Below are 13,841 nucleotides of genomic sequence, written 5' to 3' on the forward strand. Positions count from 1 at the left end.
AGATATACAATAATAAACACGAAGAATTGGTATGTCCTTAACAGTTTAAGAAGTAAATGCCCCCAAAAGTCTTATTTGTTAAATATTCATTTAAAAAAAATTGGCAGGAAAGCATTTGATTTAATTTTTTAATTAATTTAATTTAATTTTAATTTTTAATATTTATTTCATTTAATGCTTTCAGAGCGATGTGGCAGTGTAAGAGATTTACAAATTGATTTAATGGCATTATCAAGTAATTGATACCTTGTTGTTCTGACCTCTGAAGCTCTAATAACGTCCAAATATTCAACCCCCAAAACAAGTACACAAATCCTTAATGATTCCCACTGACACAAATTGGGAGTTTACTCCCAGATACAGCATGATAAGGGAGACAACTCACATAAACACTAGGGGTAGGAGGGTTGAGACTCTCTTTTGGAAGAGGTGGATAGGGAGGACTTGGCGGATGTGGAGGAGGACACAGATCCGAATAGTAACCTTTCTTGCCTAGAAGAGAAAAATAAACCATTAATAAACATACACAACAAAGATGTACAGGATCCAGTAGCACCACAGCACAAGACCTAGATACCTATCATAAATGGTACAGAGGGCACGGTGTTACCTAATTTGATATTCAAGTGATTTCAAACTAGCTATTCCTGACTCCATCAACTGACAAGCTGATCTACATCTTACACTTCAGTTCCATCAGACAGATGGATGAATGTCTTTATTCTTGTATCACTGACAAGCTGGTATGATGATATATGATGATGAAACAATCTGCATTGAAACATCACACCACCTGGATAAAGTACAGTAAAACCTGTCAACACCGGCACCAGCACCCAGCATAAAATTTTGGTTCCGCCATTCTACTCCATGTCCTGGCAAGAGTTTCTGGTCCTAACAAGCTATTTTAACTCTATATAACACTGTCTAAACCAACATGGTTATGAACAGACCAATCAAAGACCCATAATCCAATAAACAATATAATCTATTTGGGACACTAGATAATCAGAAAGTGATTGCATGCTGAATCAAATACTTATAGGATGATCATGTTTATGCCCTATAAACACTGCATTAACTGCTTTTTTCAAGTGAATGATGTGTCAGAGAGTAGATAAATAGGCAAGAGATTGACAAGTGTAAATGGCAGCCATGTTGGAAAATGACTGTCTCCGTCTAATATTGAAGCCTGTCCAAACTGGCATTTTATTTGGGGTGCTGGTTTAGACAGGCTTCACTGTAGTAAGTCTTCCATAAAGTTTGTCCTTTTCTGACCCTCAAACTTCCAAAACACTGGTCTAAAGTCCATCAGACAGATAACTTGACAACAAATGAAGGTCTATAATAGTCTATTTCCTTTGCAATAAGACTTCATTTTTCAATAGGTGTCCTTCATAGAAATAATTGGTTATTTTTGTTTGCCATGTGAACACAATCGGCTTCAGCAATTCAGAAAGTCATGAGACAAAGGAACACCTGCATTATGATCTACAAAGCAATCTTTACATTAAACTATGGTACCCCTTAGATACAATTAACTAAGGACAACGATCGCTTTGTGAAATGGGGCCCAGGACCTACATTTTCGAAGCTCCCTTAGCCCTTAAATAGTTTTAAGTGGCATACATTAACTTACGACAATCTTAGCACTGAGATAGTTTTGAAAATCTTTCATGACCTATTAGAAAATAATGGCCTTCTGTAAAACCATTAACCCTCTCTATGTCCTTTAACATACTTTCATGATCCTCCCCCTAAAAGACAAAATACAACACATTTTTATCTTATTAAATGTCTATTTTGATTTAGATCCTTCCCAAATATGTCTATTACATGCGCAGATCGCTGGTCCCCTCTGACCCATCACCCTGTATTAAATGACTGGTCCCTTACATGCACAACTAGCCTTCATGATAACTCTTCTCAAACTTGCACAAGGTAATGTCAAACACCATGGTTTCCAAATCCAAAGTCAAACTTACAGCTGTCATAAAGATTGGTTATTTCTTTGGAATTATCCCTTCAATATTAATTCCAGTTTATTGTAAATTTTTTACTCTGCATGTTAATTTCTATGCCATACTTGCAAATATTTCGGTTTCTTGTTCGTTTGAAATATAAGCACAAATTGATGAACATATGCTAAGTTAATTTTTGTGACAAACCCTTGACAACTTTTAGTATTTCTGTCAAACTTTGATAAAATGGTGTTTGTCTGCATAGAGTAACAGTATCCCCGCAAATACTAAGTACAATTGAAGAAAGCCATTACATACCTAGTCCTTTGCTCGCGTCAACAATTTCACGCCCGCACATATTTATTGACAATGTGGGCATAGGTTTCTCATCCTTCTTTTGCACACATGGCTCAGTTTTTTCAATTTTCAAAAGTGAACTGTACTCCAACGAAGCACTGACTCTGTCCTTATCAGCTGATGTGCCTTGAAGCAAGTCTTTCTGGTTATTGCTTCCTGTTTGAGCAGATCCCTGAGAGGAGGTCGAGGAATGTTGAGATAAAGCACTGTTGGTAGGTGACACACCACTTTCTGATGACATCACACGATCGGCAGGTGTGCTGCGCAGTCCACCGTTGTCCCGATTCTGATGAGGTCCCGCGATGACCTGTGGCGAGGACCCTATAATTGGCTGCTTGGGTTGCAGCGACATTGAGGGAATGGGTTGCTGACTAGAACTACTGAGTCTACTAGGTCCCTTGTTGGCCTGGTCCTGGCCTTGAGATATCTGAGCAAGAAGGTCCTCAGCCAGGGAGGTAGCAATGTCCTGGCGAGAGAGGAGAGCAGTAAGATCATGTTCACTCAAGCTGGCTGCGGCTGTCTGAAGGTCCTTAGACCCTGGATCTGAGATCATTGGGGTTAAGTTATGAGGGGGTATGTTCCCGCCCTGACCCGGGAAGCCAGATGGCAGTCGGTGATGAGGTGGCTGGCCTGACGCCATCTGTGATGAGGTCGGAGGCAGGGGTCCGGCACCGTAACCCTGAGACGATGGTGTGATTGTGCTCAATGGAATGTTGCTGTGCGGGGGAGGAAGAGGTAGATTCCCACCAGGTGGAGGCAACCCTGGCCTCATACCTGGAGGGTGACCTTGACCTGGGAGATGACCTTGACTTGGCATATGACTTTTCATTCCTGGTCCATGCTGTCCAGAAATACCTTGGGGATTTGGTCCACCTGCATAACGCATCAAATATTCAAGATTACTTCTTGGAGGTGGATCAGCATATCCAGGGGAAGAGTTTAGATAAGCACTAGGCATTCCAGTTCTACTACTAACAGAGTCTACATGTTTAGTGGCGTGCAGAGAGAAAGGCAAAGAGGGTGCAGCACTACTAAGAGGTGGGCTGTGCACCGAGGGTGGTGGTGGCCCGTCCAACAGTGGAGAGAACGTCGGAGCGCCGGGACAGAGGGGTCCAGACGGTCCTGCACGAGGTCCGAGAATGTTACCTGGCGGCATAACGCCCCCTGTTGGTGAGAGCTGGGACTGCAGAGGATTATGCTGGTTCGGCATATGACCCTGTGGTGGCTGTATACCCATTGGCGGAATCTGATTCCCCTGAACACAGAAACAAGAGTACAGAGTACAACCCTGTGTTTGTAACTTTTTAACAGTTTGAGAATCACTTAAAAAAAATAAACAAAACAGTAAAAAAATTTTAATGAACAGTGGCCAGTAACTAATGTAAGATATTCTTCTCACATATTTACTGACAGTTCTAATGAAGACCAGTACAAGCTTTTATCTTGAGGTTTTGGAGTGACTGAGTGAATGAGTGAATTTAGTTTTACGCCGCACTCAGCAATATTCCAGCTTAGGGCGGTGGTCTACAAATAATCAAGTCTGGATCAGACTATCCAGTGATAAACACCATGAACCGCAATCTGTACAATTGGGAACTGATGATATGTGTCAACCAAGTCAGAGAGCATGACCAACCGATCCCATTACTTGCAGCTCTTACGACAAGCAAAGTCGCCTTTTGTGGCAAGCATGGGTTGCTGAAGGCCTATTCTATCCCCGGGACCTTCAAGGGTCTGTTTTGGAACATCACAGACCTTATCGATTTGAGACAAATCATGAAGAACATGTTGTGGACAAAATTACAATTCTGTGGAGCTCTTGCTGTGATTACTTCTTTGCAGATTGTTTATCACCATATTGAGCACTTAACAGCTATATGATGGCAGACTGTAAATAACTGAGTCTGGACAAGGTAATCCAGAGATTAACAGCATGAGCATCAATTCCAGATTCGATGACATGTCGACCACAGCAGCGTGTCTGACCATCCGATCCCATTCATCATCTCTTACGAATGAATTTAGTGTTATGCCATACTCAGCAATATTCCAGCTATATGGTGGCAGTCTGTAAATAATTGAGTCAGGATCAGAAAATCCAGTTATCAACAGCACAAGCATAAATCTGCGAAACTGGGAACCGATGACGTGTCAACCAAGTCAAGCGAGCCTGAGAACCCAATCTTGTTAGTCGCCACTTATGACAAGCATGGGTTACTAAGGGTCAATACTTACTTCTCACTTGGACCTTCACGGGTCACCTGTTATGACAAGTACAAGTTACTGAAGGCTAGTTTTAACAAATGTTCACAGGGTAGCTCATGCTGTGAAATGTAACTATGGCTGGGTACTGAGTATTCACCTGCGTCTGCATGGAGGCCTGCATCTTGAGATGCTGCTGCTGCAGGTAATACTGATGCTGAAGCTGGTGGAACATCTGCTGCTGCTGCGGAGTCAGGCTACCCTGCAACACGATCATTACATGGTCAGTGACGTAAGTCGTTGGTCACTATTAACATCAACGAAGACTTGTCCACCTAATTAAGTCACTGGAGCTATTGCAGAGTCAGGTTATCCTGCAACAGTCATTCCATGGTCAGTGATGAAAGTCGGTCACTATTAACATCAACAAAGACTTGCCCACCTATTTAAGTCACTGGAGCTATTTCATGGTACACTTTGGAACTGATGATCATCCCATCATGATTGTTATGGCAGCGAGTTAGTGAGTGAATATGGTTTTACGCTACCTTTAGCAATATTCCAGCAAGGGACACCAGAAAAGGGCTTAACACATTGTACCCATGTGAGGACCTCAATCTTGGTCTTTGGCATGATTAGCAAATGTGTTAACCAACAGGCTCCCCTCAAGAATGGCCAGGTGTCAGTACGATCTATTTGTTTGCTACTTCAAAATTTGTGGGTAACAATACAGGCAAGATACATCAAGGGCAGCAACACATGTTACTATGATGTGACATTTCAGAAGAGATTCTGATACAGCTGTACAATAATTTAATGAAGAAGCTGTCATCCATACAGGAGGTTTCATTTATATGTGTTTGTAGTACATTGACTTTATGATCAAGCAAGTATTTTTTTACCCCACTTTTAGCAATATCATAGCAATATTATGGTGGGGGGAGACCAGAAATGCTCTTCACACATCGTACTCATGTCGGGAATTGAACCCAGCTCTTTGGCAGAACGAGCGAATGCTTTAAACACAATGCTACCTCACCACCACTGCGCACCTACCTGATTTTGTCCCAGGTATTGAAGAAGATGCATTTGCTGCTGGTTAAGAAACTGTGGTGGGGCGCCCTGTGGGGGGTGGGGGGCCTGTTGAGGGTGTGTAGCTTGAGGGGTAGGCATTTCTTCTGATGAAGGCTGTAAACATCCAAGAAAACTGATGAACAACAAATACAAAAATATTCTGTGGTCGATAATGAAACAAAAATACGCTACATCTGAACATACAACAGGTTCTAATGAGGCTTCAGGAGTATAACCTAAAGTTACGCATGTTTACGTGACACAATACATGATCATTTCTTTTCATGAGAGGCATGAAAAGTCAGCCTGCAGTATTCATCTATATCTACTGCCAGTTAACAAGACACTTAGCAGACAGAAAATGTAGTTAAACATACTACAAAGAGCTGCCTTACACTGCTTCTAGCAATATTCCAGCAATATCATGGCTGGGGACACCAGAAATAAACTTCACACACTGTACCCATGATAGGAATCAAACCAGGGTCTGATGAGCACAAGTTTTGACTATGATGCTAACCTCCAGTCAGTAGTAAGTGGCAAAATATCAGACATTGTTTTGTTACACACCCTTTTCCTTGACTGTGCCTTCTTCTTCTGATCTTCGTCAGTAAACCCTGCAAGGCCAGAGTGTGGGGGCAGACTGCCATTCTGTATCTGGGCTGGGGGCAACATGCCATGGGGGCGGTCAGCCTGCTGGAGAACAAGAGAGAAAACTTTACATATGGTGCAATTACAGACCTCTTGGTGTGGTCTGTGACTACAAAAATAACAATTGAAATTAGCTGTCAAGTGCTGCAGTTGAAACATTCCACAATCTGACAGCAACCTCTAAAATGTCTGGTCAGGAACAGACAATCCAGTGATCAATGCTTTTACTAAAGTTGCTGAGCCCCTAACAACCCAAACCTTTCAGTATCTCCTGAAGGCAACCATGTTTTTCTGAAAGGCTTCTGGGGCTCCTTTCACGAAGCAAAATTTATGAAGGCTAACCATAACTCCCATTCTTTAACATTGCACTAAGGTTAACCTTAACTCCCATTCTTTAACATTGCACTAAGGTTAACTATAACTCCCATTCTTTAACATTGCACTAAGGTTAACTATAACTCCCATTCTTTAACATTGCACTAAGGTTAACCTTAACTCCCATTCTTTAACATTGCACTAAGGTTAACCTTAACTCCCATTCTTTAACATTGCACTAAGGTTAACTATAACTCCCATTCTTTAACACTGCACTAAGGTTAACCTTAACTCCCATTCTTTAACACTGCACTAAGGTTAACCTTAACTCCCATTCTTTAACATTGCACTAAGGTTAACTATAACTCCCATTCTTTAACACTGCACTAAGGTTAACCTTAACTCCCATTCTTTAACACTGCACTAAGGTTAACCTTAACTCCCATTCTTTAACATTGCACTAAGGTTAACTATAACTCCCATTCTTTAACACTGCACTAAGGTTAACCTTAACTCCCATTCTTTAACATTGCACTAAGGTTAACCTTAACTCCCATTCTTTAACACTGCACTAAGGTTAACCTTAACTCCCATTCTTTAACATTGCACTAAGGTTAACCTTAACTCCCATTCTTTAACATTGCACTAAGGTTAACCTTAACTCCCATTCTTTAACACTGCACTAAGGTTAACCTTAACTCCCATTCTTTAACATTGCACTAAGGTTAACCTTAACTCCCATTCTTTAACATTGCACTAAGGTTAACCATAACTCCCATTCTTTAACATTGCACTAAGGTTAACCTTAACTCCCATTCTTTAACACTGCACTAAGGTTAACCTTAACTCCCATTCTTTAACATTGCACTAAGGTTAACCATAACTACCATTCTTTAACACTGCACTAAGGTTAACCTTAACTCCCATTCTTTAACACTGCACTTAGGTTAACCTTAACTCCCATTCTTTAACATTGCACTAAGGTTAACCTTAACTCCCATTCTTTAACACTGCACTAAGGTTAACCTTAACTCCCATTCTTTAACACTGCACTAAGGTTAACCTTAACTCCCATTCTTTAACATTGCACTAAGGTTAACCTTAACTCCCATTCTTTAACATTGCACTAAGGTTAACCTTAACTCCCATTCTTTAACATTGCACTAAGGTTACCTTGGTGATTTACATTCACCTTAGTACTTTGTGAAAAGCGGCCGTGGTCTTCTCTCCATATACCTTTCAGAAATACATTATTTTTTTTAAAATATGACATCTACATAGCAATTCAATGTTTCTGCACATTTACATGCCAGCGTATGCAAATATTTAGAAATGTTTTTTCTGATATGAAGACAAACTTTCAAGCATGCTCACCCAATCCTGTTAGTTAAGAATGGGTTGTTAGGGACCTATATTCTTCTTGGACAGCCAAACAGGTGTGTTTTGCTTACCTGCACTGGCTGTGGTGCCTGACTCTGACGAGATGTGAGTTCAGCAGGGATGGGCAGTCTCCACGCTTCTTCTATGCTTGGCAGTGTACGAGGCCTGATTAACACAAATGATTATTATTATTTTACATATTTACCTTTTGATAACATCTGTTTTGATGAAATCACTAAACAAAAACAAAGTCTATAGGACCCTAAACCTGAGGTTTCTTGAAAAACCATCTGAAAAAGTCTTTTCCAGGAAAATTGTTATGTGATAAATACACACATACTCAGGACTCACATGGACAATGACACGATTTTGACTGTACATATGTGACCAACTGAGTCCCAACAGATGAATTTTCAAGCATTTCTAGCTCAGAACCAGACTGATTTCTGAGTTCAGTTAATGGTCAGAGAAAACGAACTAGAAAGTTTTAGTCCTGAAAGCATACGTATCCCCTTTCACCTAGTTAGTACCAGAATAATGCTCTGGAAATGAACTTTACCCTTCAAAAAGACAAAGTCCAAATTGTTGCAATGAAAACTGAAAAATATAATTGAAAACAAAAAAGACCACTGGCCTTTTAACCCATGCCTAGTAAAAATTCAGTCAGGCTAGAAAATCTCCAGTCACTGGCAAGTGAATTTTCATGAGGTCATTTTGCAACCCACTCTTATCGGCTTGTTATTTTACAATACACTTTTAAATCATGCAAGATTAATGCCTGATAAAAATGTTCATCATATTAGCAGCTTAATGACAAAACCTGTGTCCTGTCAACAACATCTTATTTCCATATATTTTCGTAATCTTTTGCTTAGTGTCTAAATACAAATTTTGGGCTGGTGAATTACATTGAGGTAACCTTGAGGCATAGCAAGTCTGACTGGCTAGCAAAATTTGGAAAATATTTCACACATCATGTAGCAATGGTCAACATACATGAAAGTGTCTTCAGGTCAATGTCAAGTAATGTAATGATCAGTCAGCATATGCCATTCAAAAGACGTGAAAAACCGACTGACAAAAGTAATTCGAATGAATATGTCCACCTTAACTTCTCTTGAGTCTTGAGTAGCATAACAGTCAGAATGATATATGCTTGTATCCACCTAGTCCCGGTCACTTTCGAACTCACTTGTTTTGGAAATGTTGCATTGGTACGTTGCTAAGATTCTGCTGCAGAAACTTCACCTTTGACGCTAGATTAGAACCAACTCGAGCTGAAAAGACAAAACACATAAGTACTAACTTACGAATACAAGGAAGCAGGGTGTTATTTTAACCTAGATAGTAAACACCACACCTGTAGAAGGAATGTTCAACATTACAAACTATTTCCTGATGACAACTGCAGGCTAAACTAGCTGTCTGCACAGGTGTCTGTATACCTACTCATAGCAAAGTGGTGCAGTGCTTAGCCTGCAACCCTCTCGCCGCCAAAGGCCTGGGTTGAATAACAGTGGAGACACCATACATTTGTGACCTGGGTTCCATACTGAATTATGTCCCTTGGCAAGGCACTTTGTCCACACTACACTCAGTCCACCCAGCTGTCTAAAATGGTTACCTGAGAAGAGGACACACAGACTTATACCGTCACACTTAGTGTTTAGCAGCAGCTTTGAAAACACAATTCCATCAGAGCTATAATGTCATGCCTGAGAGCAGCTTCATGCTGGATTCAAGGCACAAAAGCATGCTCATTATCATTAGTATCCTGACGCTAAACATGTTGAAATGCTGTATGAATAATTTCCACTTAGCAAAAATCACTAGAAATGCTAACATGACTCATAAATGATGTTACCCTTTTGTTTGACGATTTGAACATTATGTTGCACAGTAGCTGTTGGTCATATGGAATCAAACCAAGGCTTCAAAGCTGAACACACTAATCACAGGGCTACACAACCATGATTGAAAAATGGTATCTCACTTTTGTTTCTTGATGACTTCAACAGCAGATTTTATATGAGACAAACACCTTGTCTCTGTGAATGTATAATGCTGATTGTAACAAATAATAGCATTTGAAAATTGAAAAGGAGCCCCAGGGAGACCAGAGATTTAGATCCTGAGTCTGAGGAAATCTAGACTTGCTTCATTAAGGCTTTAACACTGCAGGCAGCAGCCAGGACAATAGGACAGGCTATATTTTATACACTCCTTTCGGGTTTAAGACAGAAAAGTTAGCAATTGGAACAAAACCCAAGCCTCAAAGTTGATCACACTAACCACTGGGCTACACAAATAGCACAAGGAATGACACCACAACTGAAAAATGGTGTTTCACTTTTGTTTCTTGATGATTTGACCATCATGTTGCACACTAGCTTTAGGTCATATGGAATCAAACCCAGGCCTCAAAGCCAAACGCACTAACCACTGCATTATACCACACAAATAGCACAAGGAATGATACTAGGAAAGGTGGTCCTCTCACTTTTGTTTCTGGAAGCATTCAGATAACAAGTGAGGCTATCATTGGGCTGGTTGCAGGCCTCATAGAGAATTCCCAGGTCCGTCCAGGCTGCAGAGTGAGACTTGTCCAACTGCACCGCACATATGTAGGCCTGGAGAGCATCCATAGGCTGGTTCTGCTGCTGATACAGCACTCTGAAACATGAGTGAGTGAGTGAGTGAGGGAAGGAGGGAGGGAGTGTGTGAGTGAGTGAGGGAGGTAGTTTAGTTTTACACCGCACTCAGCAATAATCCAGCTATATGGCGGCAGTATGTAAATAATCGAGTCTGGACCAGACAATCCAGTGATCAACAACACGAGCATCGATCCAAGTCAGCGAGCCTGACCACCCGATCCCGTTAGTCGCCTCTTACAACAAACATAGTCGCCTTTTATGGCAAGCCTGGGTTGCTGAAGGCCTATTCTACCCACTGAAACATCGGATCAGGTAACACTTTTCACTTTGGACAAAAGCTTGACAAAAATAAAGGTCAGTAATTTGACATCCTGTACCTTGGTTGTTGTTATGGGTATATTCATGTCTGTCTCAAGTCATCAGCAAGTGAGTGAATTTAGTTTTACGCTCCACTCAGCAATATGAATAACAATAATTCATTTATTTCAGTAATAAGGCCTCAGGCCCACGTAAATATTGCATGCAAATATTTACGATCGGTGCTGCACTTCATAAATTTAACAGATATGATGATCGTAGGCCGACAGCTAACAAAATTTGTCAGTTTTTTTAACAGTGAGATTTCAGAGGAGTGTAACATTCGTACAAGTGTCTCTCTCTGATTAATAGTACGCACGTGTAAGTAAGGAAAATATTTAAGACATATATCATGATAGACAGGACAAACAAAAATAAAATGAATTTCATTTTCAATAGCATTTAAACTACAGAGTGGGCAAAAATGAATGTTTTTGTCCATACCCTGCCTTCTGCCTGTATTTTGCATGATATCGAGTTCTCCAATTCTAAACAAGGTAAGCATGTGTGCATATTCTTTACGTAAGCTGCTTAGGTAAAGCTCAAGAAAGAGTGACAGCTACATGAGAGCCATCTGTAAATAATCGGGTCTGGACCAAACAATCCAGTGATCAACAGCATGAGCATCGATCTGTGAAACTGGGAACCAGTGAATTGTCTCAACCATGTCAGACCACTCGATCCAGTTAGTTGCCTCTTTTGTGACAAGCGTGGGTCGCTGAAGACCTATTCTACCCTGGATCTTCATGAGCACATTGAGCGATCACATCAACCTTATAGCAAAATAAAATTCCACCACAGTCTGCCAGCTCCAAAACATAAAGCTGGAATTCTTGGGGACTGAACTCACCCTATTGAGCACCAAGTGTCAGCGTTAGCTTCAGACTTATCGATGGATTGGCGATAGGACACAAAAGCATCATGGACTTTGCCTATACTAGAATAACACCTGCAAGAAAACATGGATGTGTAAACATGATCATCTGGGAAAGTGAACGAGTTTAGCTTTACACTGCATTCAGCAATATTCCAATATGTCGAGAATTGAACCCGAGTTTTCAGCGTAAGAAGCCAAGACCTTAACCACCAGGTTACCCCAACGCCCCCGGTCTGTAAAAGAAAAAGTCAAGACCAGACAAACCAGTGATTGATATCATGAACATCACTTTAGCCAACAAGTATCCTGTCATGCTTTGGAACCAAATCAACTTTGAAACCATCACACTGCACGAAAGTACACAGTTAGTTGCAGGCATGAAGTCAAGACCAGAATTACGTTAGATCCAGCTGTTTTAACCAGAATTTTGACAGCAAAGTCAGTTTTGGATTGTCATGAAAGTGCTGCAACCCTGTTCTTTCCTACAGTTCGGTATTTTATACTCACCTTCCAAGAAGGTACCAAGTCTGTCCATTACTTGGGTCTAACTCATTGGATTTCTGTAGGTAGTGGATGGCGCGAGTCTCACGGGTCTGCTTGTCCCCAAACTGTTCCTGAGTGTGGTATAGCCAACCTGTCAATGAGCCATTCCGTAACATCAGTAACAGTTTCAATTTTGTTTAAACACTGAACTCAGCAATAATCAAGCTATATGGCATAGGTCTGTCAATAATCGAGTCGCAGTATATTGGAATACAATTTATTTGCCAACACACGACACTAATACTGACGGCTGATTTTGGAAGGTCATCAGCTTGTGTGTTTGATACGACAGCAATGAACTGATGGCAAACTGATTGACCTACTCAGAAACATTTACCTGTTCTGTGGTGAGAAAAATAAATCAATTAATGGTTTGTCAAATTTGTGTGTTGTATGGTCTTCACTCAGCAGTATTCTGGTTATTTGTTGGTGTGAATAATCTAGTCAGGACCAGACAATCCTGTGATTCACATCATGAGCACCAATCTGAGCAATTGTCTCACGATGACCAGTGTGAACGAAGTCCATGAGTTTGATCAACTGATCCTGTTACTCGTGTTATATGACAATCGTGATAAAGGATAATCAGAGGTTCCATGTGCAACTACACAAGGTGAGGTGATACTGGGCATTAATGACACTTTCATAATTACTACACTTATAGTAATGCACAGGTATGCATTACACCAGACTTCTTATTGTACTGGCCAACTGACATCCCCAGCCACAGTTGAACATGGACAAGTCATTTGTTACTCCACGTGGTCCAGTCTTTGTTTTATCCTTTCTGTCATATTGTTACTCAAGACATCCCATACCTGTAAGAGCTTGTCAAACCAGAACCCCACCAGCCATAACAGTATACCAATCAGCTTAGTATCAGAAAGATGCTGGGCCAAAATACAGGAAACTGCCTGATGTAGCTATTACATCAAAATAACTTGGTTTGTCTATTCAAATATGGACTTGACAACAAAATGTTACTCTTAAAAATAAAAAAAACCCTCTACATCAACAACCATGAAACAGAATCAGGAAAAAAGAAATCCTAATAGATAAGCAAGGCAAATAATTACAACAAAAAATGTGAAAAATATACTGAACATGAGTGAGTGAGTGAAGTTTTCCACCGCTTTTAGCAATATTCCAGCAATATCAAGGGCACATCAGAAATGGGCTTTACATTTTGTACCCTTGAGGGGAATCAAACCCGACTCTTCGGTGTGACAAATGAACACTCTAACCATTAGGCTACCTCAAAGCCCCCATATGTCAAAAATGAATGCATCAAGATGTTTCACAACCACATCAGTATCAGACAAAACCTACCAATCATATCCATAAACGTGAACACAAATAAAAAAACCCCCATAAAAACAATGTTACACTTATTCACTCCTATACATTCCACTTGATTAAACACCACTGTAAAACCTCACATTAATCCCACCATGTCCTGCCTACCTCAGA

General features: G+C 40.6%; 1 protein-coding gene across 4 annotated transcripts in view; it reads right to left on the bottom strand.

Annotated features, from left to right (window-relative positions):
* LOC137281647 (histone demethylase UTY-like) overlaps window positions 1-13,841 on the bottom strand; it is a 123,001-nt gene that overhangs the window by 12,828 nt on the left and 96,332 nt on the right. For all 4 annotated transcript variants that reach the window (XM_067813026.1, XM_067813028.1, XM_067813027.1 and 1 more), the window contains 11 exons: window positions 12,336-12,462; window positions 11,802-11,900; window positions 10,441-10,613; window positions 9,133-9,217; window positions 8,012-8,105; window positions 6,165-6,290; window positions 5,577-5,708; window positions 4,681-4,782; window positions 3,465-3,573; window positions 2,280-3,191; window positions 386-492 (listed from right to left, as the gene is read on the bottom strand). In XM_067813026.1, the coding sequence (XP_067669127.1) occupies window positions 386-492; window positions 2,280-3,191; window positions 3,465-3,573; window positions 4,681-4,782; window positions 5,577-5,708; window positions 6,165-6,290; window positions 8,012-8,105; window positions 9,133-9,217; window positions 10,441-10,613; window positions 11,802-11,900; window positions 12,336-12,462 (2,066 nt within the window). The remainder of the gene's footprint in view (window positions 1-385; window positions 493-2,279; window positions 3,192-3,464; window positions 3,574-4,680; window positions 4,783-5,576; window positions 5,709-6,164; window positions 6,291-8,011; window positions 8,106-9,132; window positions 9,218-10,440; window positions 10,614-11,801; window positions 11,901-12,335; window positions 12,463-13,841) is intronic.

Source organism: Haliotis asinina, chromosome 4, assembly GCF_037392515.1.
Source record: "Haliotis asinina isolate JCU_RB_2024 chromosome 4, JCU_Hal_asi_v2, whole genome shotgun sequence".
Classification (NCBI taxonomy): domain Eukaryota; kingdom Metazoa; phylum Mollusca; class Gastropoda; order Lepetellida; family Haliotidae; genus Haliotis; species Haliotis asinina.